This window comes from Scleropages formosus, chromosome 7, assembly GCF_900964775.1.
Source record: "Scleropages formosus chromosome 7, fSclFor1.1, whole genome shotgun sequence".
NCBI classification, from domain to species: Eukaryota; Metazoa; Chordata; class Actinopteri; order Osteoglossiformes; family Osteoglossidae; genus Scleropages; species Scleropages formosus.
In genome coordinates this window covers 1,431,107-1,448,952 of record NC_041812.1, presented here as the reverse complement: position 1 = coordinate 1,448,952, position 17,846 = coordinate 1,431,107, and the positions used below count along the sequence as shown (strand labels likewise).

The 17,846-nt window shown below is 48.2% G+C and overlaps 1 protein-coding gene across 1 annotated transcript in view; it reads right to left on the bottom strand.

Moving 5' to 3' along the window:
• The window catches only part of gnal2 (guanine nucleotide binding protein (G protein), alpha activating activity polypeptide, olfactory type 2), a 66,256-nt gene extending 49,433 nt beyond the window's left edge, over positions 1–16,823 (bottom strand). The window contains exon 1 of the mRNA XM_029253714.1: positions 16,057–16,823. Coding sequence (XP_029109547.1) covers positions 16,057–16,528 — 472 coding nt within the window. The 5' untranslated portion in view covers positions 16,529–16,823. The remainder of the gene's footprint in view (positions 1–16,056) is intronic.
• Positions 16,824–17,846: the final 1,023 nt, after the last annotated feature.

The window sequence follows — 17,846 nt, the reverse complement described above, 5'->3', positions numbered from 1 at the left end:
ATTGACCATGAAGATGGGACCATTCACCACATGTACACGTACCATGTTTGTCAGCATCCATTATCAGATGTAGTCAAGTGGCAACAAACTTCAGGCTGATGAGCAAAGATGGTGGAAATCAAGTCTCACAGACTTAGTAGTTACAAGGAGATACTACTTTCCTTCCACTCTGCTGTTTTCTCAGCTATAGTTACCTTTTCTCACAAAAACCTCCAGTCTGCAGTCAACAATCCACATAGACTCTTCACCACCTTCTCTTCCACCTTATGTCCTCCTTCTTCCTCCTCTCTCACTGCTGAAGATTTTTCCTTGCTCTTTGGAGACCGAGTCAAGTTCTCTGCACCCACCTACCCCAACCATGCTGGGTCTCCCCGCAAAGCCCCATTCCTCACATTTCAACCCATACCAAAAGGTGAACTCTCCAACCACCTGCTGTCACACAGAGCCATCACCTGCTCCCTCGATCATCCCTTCACCTCTCCTACAGGGCATTTCCCCACAAAATATTTGTTTTATCTCTGCACCCATCAACTCCTATTTCTGCACTGGTTTCTTCCCATGTGCCTTCCCAACTGCCCTCATCTCACCGCTGTTAGAGAAACCCCCTGTGCATCCAGACTCAGTGCAGAACTACAGGCCAGTCTCTCTTCTCCTTTTTCTGTCAAAAATTCTGGCACGGGCAACATATAACCAGCTATCGCCATTATTTGCCAAGAATGAGCTCCCTGATGGTTTTCAGTCATGATTCAAAATCGGTCATTGCACTCAAAATGCCCTCTTTGGAGTATCAGATGCTCTCCAGTTGGCTAGAGCAGCATCCCTCTCCTTGGTCCTCATTGTCCTCCTCTTCGACCTGTCTGCAGTATTTGACTCTGTCAACCATGGGATTCTACACTCTTCTCTTGGACAACTTAGCATCAAAGGAACAGTGCTGAAATGGTATGACTCTTACCCATCTGGTAGAGCTTACCAAGCTATCTAGTGTGGCTCCCAGTTAACCATGAAGCCTCACTCAGCTAGTGTTCCACAGGGTGCTGGGCTTCCAGCTCTTCTCCAGCTATACATCTTTCTTCAACCACATCATCACCTCCCAGAGATTCTTCTACCACTGCTGCTCCAATGATAGCAAGTTCTTCCTCTCGTTTCCCCCGAAGCTACAGATATTTCCTCATGTATCACTGCTTGCCTCTTGGACATCTCTACCTGTATGTCTGATCACCACCTGCAATTCAACCTCTCAAGAGGTCTTTCACCTCCCAGCAGGCTTGTCCTTCTGTCGAGAACTCAGACTGGACAACTTGCTCATTTCGCCTACTTAACTTGTGAAAAGGCTGAGAGCGGGGTGGTGTTGTGGCGCAGCGGATTTGGCCAGGTCCTGCTCTGTGGCAGCTCTGGGGTTCGAGTCCTGTTCGGGATGCCTTGCAACAGACTGGCATCCTGTCCTGGGTGTATCCCCCCCCTCTCCAGTCTTGCACCTTGTGCTGCCAGGTTAGGCTCTGGTTTGCAGACAGTGTGTATGTATGAGTCTGGGAGTAACCATTGACTTAAGTCTGCCCTTCTCTCAACACACTGAAGCCATAACACTATCCTGCATAACATCCACAGGCTTCATCTCACAAAAAAACTCTATGCCATGGTGACACCCTACCTGTACTACCACTACAGCAATTCTCTCATGCCTGGCCTTCTAGCCTCTGCCATCAAACCCCTCCAGCTGATGCAAAATGCCACTGTGCAAGTTCTGTTTGACCTGCCAAAGCATTCCCATGCACCTACCTTCCTCATTGCTCTCCACTGGCTTTCTGTAGCTGCTTGCATAAAGTTCAGCACTCTGGTTATGGCCTACCAGACCACCAATGGATCTGCTTCTTGTTACATGAAAGATGTGATTGCTTGCTACGCTTCTCCATCTCTGGCCGCTCGGTGGATCCAAGCACGAAAGGTCCAAAATCAAAAGCTCAAAGGCTTCCGGATAGCCAATGTGACAGAATGACCATACAACAAATGAAAATGTACATTTTGTTTTCTGAGATGTACGTCACTAGAAAAAAAAGCATCTGTAAATACATAAATGTAAAACTAGCCAGTTCGAGTTTGCCTTATTATCCACAAAATTTAAAAAGGCAACTGCTGATTGTTGCACATAACCTTGTGCACCATTTATTATTGATCATGGACTATCCGTAACTGGGTGGGAGTGGTCTGCCAGTTGAATTTAATCTTTCTTGCAAGGCTTCTTTATTTGGGTGTGTTTTGTTGCCAACTAATGGTGGTTGTTCGCTCTTCAACAGATTTTTGAAAACAGACGAGAAAATACACCAAAAAATGTTCCTAGGGTCGAAAATATTAAAGTGAATGTTCATAATTTGGGCTCCTAGTGTACTAATCCCATACGGTTACAGCAACAAAAAAGTCAGTGCTCAAAAAAGCACAGATCTTATAATACGTGAGTATTAATACACTGGTAACACATTTTTTAAAGGTCTCGTATGTACAATTGTTGTAATGCAATGAATCAAATGTAGCACTAGCAGGAAGTAAGAACGAACTTGTTTTTTGTCATTACAATGGAAAACAATATACTGGAAAATATAATTTCCCCACAAATAATTTTTTGGATGAATGCTGAACATTTTGAGGGATTCCTGTTCATTATATTACATATTAAGGGATTTCTGTTACTTTATCATGCAAGTTATGCTCTCTGACTTAGTGGGCAGGAATCACTAGTGTGTGTACTAGTTTAGTGTTCTCTTCGAAATATAAATGCATTTAGTAATTTCTGAACTGAAGTTTAAATGCATCCCTGGGAATCTTACTGAAAGACGTGATAACAGATAAGGAACAATGTACTAGAGCTATAATGCAGTGCCCTAGCAATGTACTAGTAACACAATGTAGCGTATATTTATGGTCTCCGTATAGTGGAGACCATCCCAATTTAATTTGTTGCTTCTCCTAAAAAAGGCAGAATCCTTGGAGAGATGACCTGCCACAAGAACTAAAGAGTGCTGCTTTCCTTTCACCCATGGGTTTCATGCTTTATCTGATGCAACTTACAATCTTCCCCATTTTAACAGGTAGCTACCTCTGTTGGGTGGCACAGTGGGTTGCTCTACTGCCTCACAGTGCCTGGGCCATTTGGGTGTCAGTTCAAATCCAGCACAATCTGTGTGGAGTTTATATGCTCTCACCATGTCTACATGGGTTTCCCTCCACAGTCCTAAAAGGTGCATTTCAGCTGAAGTGCCCATAGTGGATGTGTGTGTGGCTGTCCTATGATGGACTGGCATCCTGTACACCCGTTACTATTATGCCTTGTACCCTGGGATAAGCTCCGGACCTCCGCGACGCAGATTTAGAAAAGCTGTTAACCAGAGCGAGTGAGTGATATCATAGTTGAACTACTTTTTTGGCACTTTGCAAAAATTCCCATTAGTAGGGTGCATATGAGGACATCAGGATACATCAGCCTTCAAGTCACAAGTCTACATGTTAAGCACTGTGCCACCTGCTGCCCAACACTGCTTTCAAAATAATGTTTTATATGAATACATGTCGGATTACATGAATACAATGCAAGTACTTTAAACTTGGGTTTACCTTTGATATTCAATCTTTCAGAAGATCTGTCAAATTGTAATTTCGCGCCTTATAACTGCAATTTTTGTTATAATGAGATTCCAGAACTACTACTTCAAGAAAATATTCACCAATGAAATTGTTTCTCCTGATGAACGTCCAGTAAAGATACATCACAAAATATAAACTGTATACAATACCTCTGGTATAAACCAAAAGTACTGCACATTTACAGTTATTCATGTAACTCCAAAGCAACTTACAATGTTAAACTACACGCAACTATTTATATCTGTATAAATATAATTTCACAGGTGCAATGGAGGGAAAGTACCTTGTTCAAGAGTACTACAGCAGCAGGCAAGATTTCTTTCTTTGTTTTTGAGCATCGTTTTCCCATGACGAGACCTAGGGAGGCCACCCATCATACCAGCAGTCCACATTGACAGAAGCTGGTGACTGGATGCTATAGTGGACGAGACATGTCTATGCTTTTTTTTTAAAAACAATGCCCATGAGGGGTGGGGTGCAGCCACTGGTACTTGGACCCCAACCAACCAACCAATGTCTACAACTGCTTGTCCCGAGTGGGGTTGCAGCAAGTTGGAACCTACCCGGCAACACAGGGCACGAGGCTGGAGGGGGGACACACCCTGAGCAGGATGCCAGTCTGCTGCAAGGCACTCGAAGCAGGGCTTGGACCCCAAACCTGGCATGCTGCCACGCCCCCCCGGAGGTTTTTTCCCCTCACATTTCAGTTGGGACTTTTTTTTGTTGTTATCCTGCACGACCAGTTGGCTTACTTACATCTTTAATAATTGCGTAGTTACATAAGTAGTTTAACGTATAGCCAAACTTTTATTTGTTTCATGCTTCTGATCCTTTGTCCAGTGCTCTGTGTCACTGTGTGAAAAGAGTGCCATAAAAATAAACGAACTGAACTTGAACCTTCAGATCCAAAGTCAGCAGCGCTAACCACTACACCACCAGCTGTCGAGGTATATTATTTTTTAAATGCTCATTTTACATCCTTGTCTCCACTTCAGTAAGAGGCAATTTTACGTTTCCCCCGAGGAACTCCAGGCACCTACCTTCTTTGACATGAATGCTGCGAGCCAATCATATTAACATGGTTCTTTATTGTTTTTAACAAGCTGCTGTTGGCATGGTGGTGAGGAACTGTTTGGTTGTTCACGGCATACTTATACCAACAGAACTGCTAGCGACGTTAAGAGTTAACAGTAAGCATGGGACAGGAGAGTTGTAACGGTAACACAGTGCGCACTCCTCTACTTAGCCGGCTGATCATGGACGTTTCTTGCTGTGTGCAGTAACCAGAGGTGAGAGGGCAGAGAACCTCAGAGATATTGTATCCAAAGGAGCACAGGTGGTTGGTACAGCCAAGCAGGAATTTCAACTCAGATGCTCACAAAAGGAGAAAAGGCAACTTACTAACACGGCACTTTTACCATATAAATTTCACAGTTTTTTGTTCACATAACTTTATACAACTGAGTACCTTTCTGTAGAAATGTTGGTATTTACCTTTTTCAGGTTAGAAGTTTATGTTGCTGAAAAGACCCAAATAAAACTGTATATACGAGCAGTAAAGAAGTGGGATGGTAATAAATGTGTGAATGCTCCAAAAGGACCACTGTGTGCTGACAGACACTTTACAGAGTTAAACCAGTAACAGCTCCTGCGATCTACCTACCAATAATTAACTCAAAAATGTTACGCAGCGTCTCTCCCATTCAGCGACATTTCACAGGAACACGGTAAACGGCGTTACAAATGTAACACAGCCCTTTCTGCAATGAGCAGTTTGGCTGTTCCCAAATGTTCCGTGTCTCCCACCGCAAAGGGAACGTGATCTCGGGACTGTGGCCACAGGCACTAGACTCCCCGAAGTGCTCGACGCTCTTTCTCCTATGCAGGCTGGCATTTGGAAAACCTCACTACATAACTGCTGCCGACAAAAAGAAGCTTCACTCGTACTGGCAATACAATCTAAGTGACAACCGAGACGAGAGGTGAAGTTTGGAGCCGACAAGGAGCGAACGGTTAATCCACACAGTTATAAAAAGATAACGCAAACACTGCGGACGAAATGTAAATCATTGGCAGACTTTGCATGTCCACAGCACATAAGGATGAAGGACATTCCAGAGGGAGTCACAGGCTGAAACCGTTTCACCTGTGGGACCCGACGCTCAGACGTTTAACGATCACATTTAGTGTTCAAAAACATACACTTTTTTCCAAATGGAAATCCTCCCTGTAAACTCTGTACTTATTAGGTTTTAGCCACCGAGCTTATACGTGTATTTTAAAATGAATGTTTTTAGGCCGCAGACTAAAGTTTGGTTGTGATGTGTAACACGCGGTGATCCCGCAAAGTTGAAGTGCTCGTGGAAACAAAAAAAGAACAAGTTCCAGCAAAATGTTATGATGCTGGATGGCCATCACTACTCCTGTTCTCCAGAACATTGGAGGAGCTCTCGGCGGAGCGCTATGAAAACAAGATGCAAATGCTGTGTTGCAGGGCCGCGCAAGTGGCTCGTGTGTCCTCTGCATGCAAATTGCAGCGGACACAGATACCGTACAGCACGGTCCCCACTGTAGCCGCACTGTGCCGTGCCATGCCGGCGCCGCTCCCCGGCCGTCTCCAGGCGCGTGGTCAAAACGCGGCGGTGAGTGGAGCCCCCTAGTGGCCGCCGTGCGCACGACACCGGAGCCGAAGGGCCCGGCTCGAGTCCTCCTCTCACGCGCTCCTCGTCTGGTATCATGTGCACAGATGTCTGGAAACCGACCACTGAGTTTGTCACACCATCGGTCCCTCCTCCGAGTGGAGCAGCAGCGTGTGCTCCGAGCCTACGCTACAGGGCCGAGCTCAGATGCTGCTGCTGCTGAGGGGCGTTCTGTCCTGCGATCGATTGCTGCAGCAGCCCGTCCCTGGCAGTGGTGCTCTGCCGGGCCCCAGAAACCCATCATGCCTTTTGGAATAAAGGGCCTGGCCGGAAAAGCAGACGCGCTCGGGCTCATTCTTGCGCTCATTTCAAACACGCACACTTTTCTCACGATTCATACATATGCATATTAATCAAAACACAGACGCACGGTGTTGTGAGGCAACAAATGCATATAAATGTAGTGAAAATCCAAAGACCACCATTTGGCATGAATTTCACCCACCCACCCAGTTCTAGCGACCGTTGCCAATGGAAATGGGTGGCAAGCTTAAGGTTTTGATGCTAATATAAGCAACTGATCTGTATCTCCCCCTAGTGGCCGGTTCGGGAACACAGGCAGCGCAGTTCCTCTGCTGCCCACAGCTGACCACGTGGGGGGTCCAGAGAGACCCCAGCAGTGCCAGCGGCTCAAAGGACAAGCACAACACTTACATTTATTCACGTAGCAGTGCCTTCCTCCAAAGCGACGCATCTCAGAGAACAACACAGAGAGCATGATATCTACAGGAGTAAAAGCACTGAGGTTCTCGGTTCTGGCTCTTATGTGGTGGAACGACATCCCCTTCTCACTCAGAACTGCTGGATCTCTGCTTGCATTTAAGAAGGATCTTAAAACTCACCTCTTCTGGACTCACTTCACCCACGATCTCTTGAGTTCATGTAAGGTGTAAATGTTCATGCACTATAACTGAGACCAAACCTGTTAAACAATGGATAACCCTTCACGCAGCTACTCCTGTAATGTCACGTAAATGTTTATATATTTAAAAAATATATATTACCAGAAAGGTGATCAGGAATCGTGGATATCTGGAAAAAGTTTTATGCTGCTACTAGTGTGGTGAACAGCAGGGGGAGCGGTGGCGCAGTGGGTTGGACCGGGTCCTGCTCTCCAGCGGGTCTGGGGTTTGAGTCCCGCTTGGGGTGCCTTGCGGCGGACTGGCGTCCCGTCCTGGGTGCGTCCCCTCCCCCTCCGGCCTTATGCCGTGTTGTCGAGTAGACTCCGGTTCCCCGCGACCCCGTATGGGACAAGCGGTTCAGAAAGTGTGTGTGTGTGTGTGTGGTGAACATCAGTTCATATGGTGGAAGGAAACAAACTAACTGCACTTAAGAATCACACGTCTGTATCAAAGTGTCTCTTTCTGTCGATGTAATGAACACATTGTATTTTCTATGAGACGTTCATCGCTTTGGAGAAAAGCGTCATAAATGGATAAATTTAAATAAAGAGAGATTTGTACATAAACATGTGACTCATTTATCTGACTCTCCTCTAAAGCTACTTACAATTATTTACCCATTTATAGAGTTTGGTCATTTTACTGGCGCAAGTACCTTGCTCACAGGTGCTTACCCTGGAGGTGGGAAGGTGGGATTCAAACCTAAGACCCCTAGAAGCAGCAGCTCTAACCACTATTGTACCAGCTGCCCCTTGAGTACAATCAATGTTGTGACACTGTAACACTGTAAACTAGTGCACATTACAGAAGTACCTGTATATATACACACACTGGGGTTCAAGTACATATATACTTCTGTATATATACAGAAGTACCTGTACACACACACACACACACACACACACACACACACACACACACACACACACACACACACACTCTGAACCACTTGTCCCATATGAGGTCACAGGGAGCCAGAGCCTAACCCAGCAAGACAGGGAGCAAGGCTGAGAGGAGGAAACACACTCCGGATGGGACGCCAGTCCATTGCAAGGCACCCCAAGCAGGCCTTGAACCCCAGACCCACCACACGCCAGACCCCAGCCAAACCCGCTGCACCATAGCACCCCCTACCTGTATATAAGGTTTTTTTTAATTATTAAACAGATAACACAGAACACGTTCACTGAATACACAGGAGATCAGGGGACAAGTGAGTCTGGATGAGATAAGTTGAGACCCTTCTTAACAGAGGGACTCAGCAGTTTTGAGTGAGGGGGGAGCTCATTCCACAACATCGGAGCCAGGACCGAAAACCTTTCTGAGTTTCATTTTTGTACATGGGACCACCAGGTGGCCAGAGGTGGAGGGGTGTAGCAGTCTGGACTGGGTGTACCGAGTGATCCGGTCTTGTAAATAAACAAGAAAACATACATAATAGCACAAAGGTGTACATGCACACTGACTCCTGGATTACACGTGTAAGCGGCATGTTACGAATACTCTACCTGACCAACGCAGGTGAGACAAAAGGAGAGGGAAGAGCCTCGTCACATCTCGCATCACATCAACAATATAACATAACGGCATGCTTATTTTAACAACACGCCACTATGAAAGCTGCGTATGTCCCCAAGTGATTCATAAAGAGAAATAGGACAGAAACAATTTCCTCAAACATCCAGAGAGAAACGAACTTGTATTTTGTTAAAATAAAAAAAAAAAAAAAAATTTAAAAAGCTTTTGATCTTTTTCTTGCCCTTTACCTGAGCCACCCTACGAGTAATAAGGGGAATTCAAACTGTGCACTAAAAATGTCTAAAAATGCACATCTATTTTCGGCTCCTCAGACACCAGTTGCGTTTCTTGTCTTATGAACATTCGTCACAACAATTTTACTGGACAACGGAAACGCGTTACTGTCTCCGGCCTTTAATTAAGCGCAACAGCAAAAGCAAAAGTCAACAACACCACGTATGAGCAAACAGACCTTTAGCGAACACAGCGCTCTTCACTTCGCTACGTCTCACAGAAGACACTCATTTACGCTGCAAACGAGCAAAACGCAATTTCAGGTAAAACCCAGTTTTCACTTGACAACCTTTGCCGCCAGTCTCCGCGCTCGAGAAAAACAACAGCAGTCGCCTGGAAACCATTGTTCAGCTTCTAGGTCTGTTTACTTTCTTCTTCTCGCCCTATCTGCGAGTCCTCGGCGCCCTCGACCTGCAGACGCTCTGTGCTGGAATGAAAAAGCAAAGGCGGAAACACCTTCTTGCCACAGCCCTTCTGGCCCAAGTGGGTGCAAATCATTTCATATTTATGTGAAGTTTCTCCAAAGTCACAATTATTTACCCCATTTATACGGCTGGGTCATTTTTACTGGAGAAATGTAGGGTTAGTGCCTTGTTCAAGGGTACTACAGCTGGAGGTGGGATTCAAACCTGTGACCTTTGGGTCCAAAGGCAGTTGCTCACTATGCGACCAGCTGCCCCTTTTTTAAGGAGCACAGATGACAGCTGTCCAATGCAAAGGACACAAAGTCCAACAGACTGTGTGCAGCATCAGAACCAGCAGGTGGCGCAGTGACCAGAGCCTTCGCCTTACAGCTGGAGCATCCAAGGTGTAAATCCCATCTCCAGCAAATACATGATACAGCAAAAATGACCCCCCTTTGTAAATCCATGCATAGTTTTCCAATTATTTATTTAGCAGACGCTTTTCTCCAAAGCAACTTCTAATGGATACTATGTAATGTTATCAGCCCACACACCTTATTCACCAAGGTGACTTACATCGCTAGATAGGCTACTTACACTGGCTCACTCATCCATACATCAGTGGAACACACACACTTTCTCTGTCACTCACACACACACTATGGGGGAACCTGAACAGCTTGTGTTTGGAGTATGGGAGGAAACCAGAGTACCGAGAGGAAACCCACGCAGACATGGGGAGAACATGCACACTCCACACAGACTGAACGGGGATCAAACCCACATCTTCTCACACCACCCAGGCACTGTGAGGCAGCAGCGCCACTCGCTGTGCCATCGTGCAAATCACATATTAGCAGCTCTGGAGAAATATGTAAGCTTAAGTAAAACAATGTAAACAAGGTACTGCTGTACCCTGTGATTCAGTTATCCAGGCCTGCCTCCCCGATGCAGCTTGGTGGACTTTTCTCCTCCTTCTCCATTACCCTTCTCCGCGAGGCACCAGAGATCGGTGTGCCCTCTGCTGCCACGCTGTCAGCACATGCGTGTGTGTGCGCGCATGAGAGAGAAACAGAATAAAGGGACATTTCCTGCTCTACATTCACGCACAAAACAAGGCCAAGGAAAGCGCTGTCTGAGGTCCTGCACGAGACACACTTGTTCAAGGGCCCTGAAGGCCAGCGTCCGCACTGCCCACCCCACCCATACCACATACGTCCCTCACCTCACCGCAGCTGTGTGGAAGGCCCACACTTTGAAAACACACAAACATGTCAAATCGCTCCACTTTCTTTCGCACACTGCATACGGAGCTGCACAGAGCCCAAGAGATGTCTGTCCTCGATGCACCTCCGATTCATCTTCATCGCCCGTTTTCTCGTATTCTCTCAATGCAACGATATGTTTCGCTAACCAATCACAAACGTGTTATTCACACGAGGCCTTTCCAGCACCAAAAACTGGACTTTACGAGGAGTTCCATTCAACAGCCCGTTGCCTTATGAGGTTTTTCTCTGCGTTACCAGGACCCGGTTTGGACTTTGTGTGCCTCCCGACGGCAGAGCGGCGCCAGACATTTACATCAGTTCAGTCACTTTGCTCCAAAGGCAATTGCAGAGATTATTAACAGAAATTACTAGTACTACTAAGATTATTAATTAGCCATTATCTTTATCCAAGGTAACTTACAATGGTATGAGGTACACTGCAGTGAACTGCCTACAGTCACTCACACATCAGTGCAGCACAGCAATGCAGCGCGAGCATACACACACACACACACACACCGAGTGCTATTCACCTTTCCCACCATGGTAATCTTGTGCCTAAACAGTGTCAACTCACATCCATTGTTTCCATGAACGTCTTTTCTCTTTATTCTTCCGTTTTCATTACAGGTTGAATTAACTCAAATGCTGAGTATCGTTTGTGTGAAAGTTTCCTTTGTTTCCATGAGAGTTTCGTAAGTGTAACACTGGCAGAAGAGCTGAGTACAGGTGGACACCCATACGGTATAACAGAGTGACAATTGAGGGGAAACAGCTTTGTTCTGTTATGTTAAAACTAGTATTCAATGTTGCAGGAATTGTGTCCATTTTAGTGGGAATTGGTGTCATTGTAGCATGAATGGGTGTCAATCCTGGGGCTCAGGGACACATTGCAAATATTAAAATTAATGGTAATTACATCTTTGGTTTATGGGAATTCACCTGACCACCATTTTTCCAGGAACAAATTACCTTTGGGGGGAGGGGGGTGGGGGGGGTGGAGCAGTGGGTTTGGCCAGGTCCCACTCTCTGGCGGGTCTGAGGATCTAGCCTTGCTTGGGGTGCCTTGTGATGGACTGGTGTCCTGTCCTGGGTGTGTCCCCTCCCCCTCCAGCCCTATGCCCTGTGTTGCCGGGTTGGGCTCCAGTTCGCCGCAACCCCAATGGGGCAAGTAGTTTCAGGCCATGTGTGTGTGGTGAGGGGAGACTAATAACACCAAGAAACTAAAGTTTTCTGTCTGTTTTTCACTTTTTCCATTCGGTTCTGTTCGATAAAACATACTTTGGGTGTTACTTTGTACTATGTGTCAGTTTCTAGTAAATAAATTTTTCTAGTAAATGAAAGCACAACTTAATCATAAACAGCGCAAATACTGACATAAGAAAGAAAGAACTTTGAAAAATGTTACAAATATTTTTACTGCTTTCCGCAGCTGGAGCCAGACTAAGGACATGGACTCGTAAACTGAAGGCCGCGGTCCTGAACTGGAGACTAGGAGACACCGATGGGGACAAGTGATCATCTGCAGAATGCACTCGCCACCTTTTTCACACGGTCGCGTGAGTCCTACTTTAGGGGAGGGCACAGGCTGAGTCAGGTGTGCCCGCAGATGGGAGGTGCGTCCGCGTGCTGTTTGGACTGAGAGCGCTCACCGCTCCCCTCTCACAACTGCCTAACCCAGATTGTGCCTCAGTAGGAGCTAAAAATAGCCGTTGCTCGAGCACCGCTGCCGCTCGTATTGGGCACGATAACCGCTCTCGATGCCACATACATGGGAGCGAACACGCAGGCACACGCACTAACGCACACTGCCGAGGCCTTTGATTTACTACGACCGATAAAGCTCCTCCACATTTTTATGAATGGCACGGCGGGCAGAGCAGCCATTATCAGGCTCAGATAAGAGACTTTCACACCGGAAAATGGATCCCGGCCACGGTCCGGCCCACTACCTCCTTGTCCAAGTGGCACAGCGTGGGGATAAACAGCACCGACCCAGCGCCTCGCCAGACCACCTGGGCCGGGGCACATTCGACACGTTGAACTACTTCGAGTGCCGTGTCACGATACCCTCTGAAATCCGGCTCGCTGCACGGAAGTGCTCCATGTCGACCAGTAAGAGCTGCTCGTGTGATGTGTGTGATGTACACTGGTTCCTATGGTGGAAAGTAACAGTAAAATCAACTCCCCTTCAGAATCTGCATCTTAGTCTCCCTCTCTGTTGATGCAATGAACTCATTGTTATTTTTCTGCCAGTTGTACGTCGCTTTGGAGAAAAGCGTCTGCTGCGTGAATAAATGTGAACAATATTTCTAACAGATACATTTATCTGACACTTTTCTCCAAAGCCACTTGCAGTGTTAATCTACTTACACCTATTTACCCATTTATACAGCTTGGTATTTTTACTGGAGCAATTTAAGGTTAGTACCTTGCTACAGCTGGAGGTGGGATTCAAACCTGCGACCTTTGGGTCCAAAGGCTCAAACCGATATGATATCGGCACTACAAAGAAACTTGGAAAACGAGAGACAAAGTTAAATTTAGCCACAAATCTCACCTATCAATGACACATCATTATTTCAATGAACGAACCTTAGAAAGGACCACTTTGCTTACCACTAAAAGTCTACGGTGTAGCAATTTAGGAGGTTGATCTGAAACCTGAAGGTTGCTGGTTCAAGGTTGCTGCTACTGCTGCATTTGCCTTAAGCAAAGTACTTAATCTGAAATGCTTGCGGAAGGATTACCCAGCTGTGTGATCGGTCAAACATTATACAATGCTTTGAATAAAAGTGTTGCCCAAGTCATAAATAAGGAGCACTGTAGACAGAGAGGGAAAAAAGAGGCGTGAGATCAGGTATTGTCACCCCCCAAGTGCTGGGTTCAGCGACACCCAGTGGATTCTGTGCTCCAACACCTTGTGTCTTCTTACCGCACCTTGATTCAAGGAGTTCTGGGATGTTTATTGAGGCACAAGTGAGTGCAAATTCACTAAGAAACAGTTTCGCAGAAAACGACCGCGGTATCCCGGTGGAAACACTAAAAAGATGTGTAACTCTGGCATGCGGTCGGGTCCAGACACAACAGCATGGAGGTCAGTAGGTGCTGCCAATGTTGTCCAGGGTGGAAATTCGACGTCACATAACCCTACACACTCACCACTTTGACTCATAAAAATACACCGTGTAATGTACAACCTCTATTCTGTTAGTGTTCATCCTGAACACCATGAAACAACAGTTAGGAAACAAAAGAGAATATTGGCACATAAGTTAGAATAACGCGGTTTTACTGCGGTCAGCATCACTATCAAAACACTACATTTACAACCCAAAATGACAGGCACGTGCACATGGTTCTCGGCCGGTAGTGCCCCGCCAGCATCTCGACACAGGAGCCACCCACAGGAACTCTGATGGGCTTGGGTTTGCGACCACAGCTGGCTGACCGCACACTGACCGTGCGGTCGTGCGCCGTGGAACGGGAGAACTCAAAGGCGTCTCTTCCCACTCAAGACAAGCACGTAACGGTCAGTGTCGCTCAGGCGCCAGCTGCAAAGCTTCCTGGGAAACAGCGACAGGGTCCAGTTAGGAACCCTTGCCCTGTGTAATCGGGCCCTTGGAACGCTAAAGGGGTGGGACGCCCTAACGGTCAACTGACAAGCATCAATCCCTCATCTGAGCACCATCCCAGCTGTCCCTGCAACAAAACAGAGATGGGAGCCTTTGTGGATTCCTCATCTGCACTTCTGGTGCCGACGGTGAAAATCAAAACACCGGGAACGAGGCCGATTGCGGCGCAGTGCCGGCGGTCCACTTTTGCTCAAGAGCAAAGACACGAAATACCTGCGAACGTGACAGCCATGTTTCCTTTACCGCCAATGTGTTTTGAAAACGAGTATGGGAATGTCTTACATCGCAGTTCTGAGAACCTAACTGACATCGAGCACAGATCCAGAACGCTGAAGCCCACGATAATATAACCGTGACATTTATCTGACGCTTTTCTCGAAAGCGGAAGACAATTATGTACCCATTTATACAGCGGGGGGGTGATTTTACGGGAGCAATTTCAGGTAAACACTTTTGCTCAATGATACTACAGCTGGATATAGGGTGGTGTGGTGGTGCAGTGGGTTGGACCACAGTCCTGCTGTCCGGTGGGTCTGGGGTTCAAGTCCTGCTTGGGGTACCTTGCGATGGACTGGCATCCTGTCCTGGGTGTGTCCCCTCCCCCTCCGGCCTTGCGCCCTGTGTTGCCGGGTAGGTGCCGGTTCCCTGTGACCCTCTATGGGACAGGTGTGTGTGTGTGTGTGTGTGTGTGTGTACTACAGCTGGAATTGGGGTTTAAACCTGTGACCTTTGGGTCCCAAGGCAGTAGTTCAAACCGCTACACTACTGAATGTTGAGGGGCATGTTGAAAGAGCGAGAGAAAATGTACAATACTTTGAACAGCTCTGACTGTACATAACACTGTTACTTCTTGTTCCTTTCATAGAAAAAGTTGCACATTTTCAGCAGCGTGTTGTTTTTTACAGCGATACCCAGAGGAGCAAAGGCTTGTATGGATACATGGCGGGGGGCCGGGGCCGCCGCCGCTACTTGCGTAAGGGACGAGCGCCGCCTCCTCGGCCCGTCGTCGCTCAGGTAGCACCCGGACAGTAGAGGAGCCGGGACGATTTGAGCGGCGAGGGACCGCCGACCGCGCGGACCGAGCGAGACGAGGGCGGCGCGTTCCGGGAAAGGGCCCGGTACGCGGACACCTTCAGAGGGCCGCGGAGGACGGAGACGGAGGAGCGCAGGCGGGACTCGGACCGCTACCCTCGAACCTCAGCGCTTGTCCTTCAGCATGATGATGTGCAGAGCAGTGTAAAATGTGGTGAGAGACATGAAAGCATTTGGAGGCACGACGAAACGCTGGAGGAGCATGCGCTCTGAAAACTGACATTATAATAGCAGTAATAACTGTAGTAATAAAAATGACACAAATGGTGTCCGCGCGCTGGGAGCCCGTGACTGAGCTCGAGCGGAGGCCCGGCCAGTGAAGGGCCGCGCGCCGCCGCGCGCCGCCCCTCTCTTCTCTCCTCTTCTCTTCTCCTGTCAGGTACCTCAGAGCTGGAGCGGACCGCTCTAATAAACTTGGCCCCGAAACAAACGAGGAAGGGGATTTTTTTTTCTCCTCCTTTCATTTCTTTCTTTCTTTCTTTCTTTTTCTTTCAAGAGCGGGGGCGCCCCGAGTCAGGAGACGAGGTGAAACGTGGTAAGGAGTGAGTGAGTGAGCGAGTCGGTGCAGCACACCGCTCGCTCGCCGCCTCAGCGGTTGGAGCGTCACCTACCGAGCAGCAGCAGCCGGTGGGTCTGTTTGTACTCCCGCTTGAGCTCCTTCAGCGCTCGGTCGATGTTCTTACTGACTTTCTTGGCCTCCTTCTCGGCCTCCTTCTCCTCCACCAGCAGCTTGTCCCAGTTCTTCTGCTTCTGGGCGCTGTTCTTCAGGAGCTGCAGGCGCCGGCCGCGCTCTGCTCCCGCGCCCGCGGCCGTTCCCGCGCCCCCCTTGCCTCCCCCGCCGCCACCGCCGCCGTTCTGAATCAGCGCGCCGTCCGCGCCCGTGCCCGCGTCGCCGCGCCGGAGCTGGCCGTCGCGCAGAGGCGCGCTCTCGCAGCGTCCCACGACCGCGTCCTCCTGGCGCGGGCCAGTCGCGCGCAGCGGCACGGCCGCGTCCGGCGGCGGCTCGCAGTCCGAGGCGGCGTTGGAGATGGAGCCGCTGAGCTCACCGAAGAGCCGGGGGCGCAGACTGTAGCACAGCCCCATGCTAATATAAATCCTCTCCCGTCTATATTATCTGTGTCTATATTACAAAATTTCTTTATATAAATTAAAAAAAAAAAACAATATAAAATTCCAAAGGTTCACCGTCTCTTCTGCACCAGACTCAGCGCGTCATCGTCACGCCGTGGCTCCAAAAGTGGGCTCTAAATCCCAACGCGGGTGGGAAAAGTGAGAGAATCGCGCGCCCACGTTTGCTGCATGCCATCTTGCATCGTCCCCCTCGGTCGTCGGTCACGCAGGCGCACGGTAGCTCGGTGGGCTCGGGTTCCGCTGTCGCGCGGAGGATCACCTGACCGCTCGCTGGACACCGCTGGTCCACCTTACCGTAAATCAGCCAAAAGCGCGCCCTCCGAAAAAAACACGGGGCGAAAATGAATGTTTCGCCGCGTCGGGGGAAGAAGCCGCAGGGGAGCTGTAATTACTCTCCCTCGGGTAACTCGCAGGGATCCGCTGTTTAGCGCGGCACGGCGGAAATCGTTGTGGAATTCCTGCACGGAGTTATTCGGAGGTACCTATACGGTATACGCGGTGCGGAGAGGAGCGCCGCCCTTACCGCCGGCCCTGGCTTGCGCTGCGCTTTACGTAAGAATCGCTGTACTGTACTGTACTGTACTCTGCTGTACTGTATTGCTGCTGGAAATCGATTTTTACTGGCAAGGCTCGCCCGAGATTGGCCACAAAGGGTGCACTTTTAATGACCGCACTTAGTTTATTCTCATCCCTTTCCTGTCTGTCTCTCGGTCACGACAGATTGATTGGTTTACTGAGAGAGTTTCGCAATTATGATGTACATGAGGAACGTTATAATGAAATACTATCCAATCACTGCTAAGCATTAAATGTAAACATCTGTCATTGTGCGCAAATCATACAGCAGTTTGAATTGAACACTGAATTTCATACAATCGTGTTTGTTCTCCTGCAGTGTAAGGTGATTTTATGAACATAAATAATGAAGCGCAATGATTAATGCATATATTAAAGTACACACACACCCACATTTTCAGAACCGCTTGTCCCATACAGGGTCGCAGGGAACCGGAGCCTACCCGGTAACACAGGGCGTAAGGCCAGAGGGGGAGGGGACACACCCAGGACGGGACGCCAGTCCGTCGCAAGGCACCCCAAGCGGGACTCGAACCCCAGCCCTACCGGAGAGCAGGACTGAGGTCCAACCCACTGCGCCACCGCACCCCCTATAAAGTATTGATCAGAAAAAAATATTTAATCACACTGAATCAGATGGCAGGAGACAAGAAGAGGGTTGTTAACATGTTTTGTAGCCCACAGTTGTTCAAAG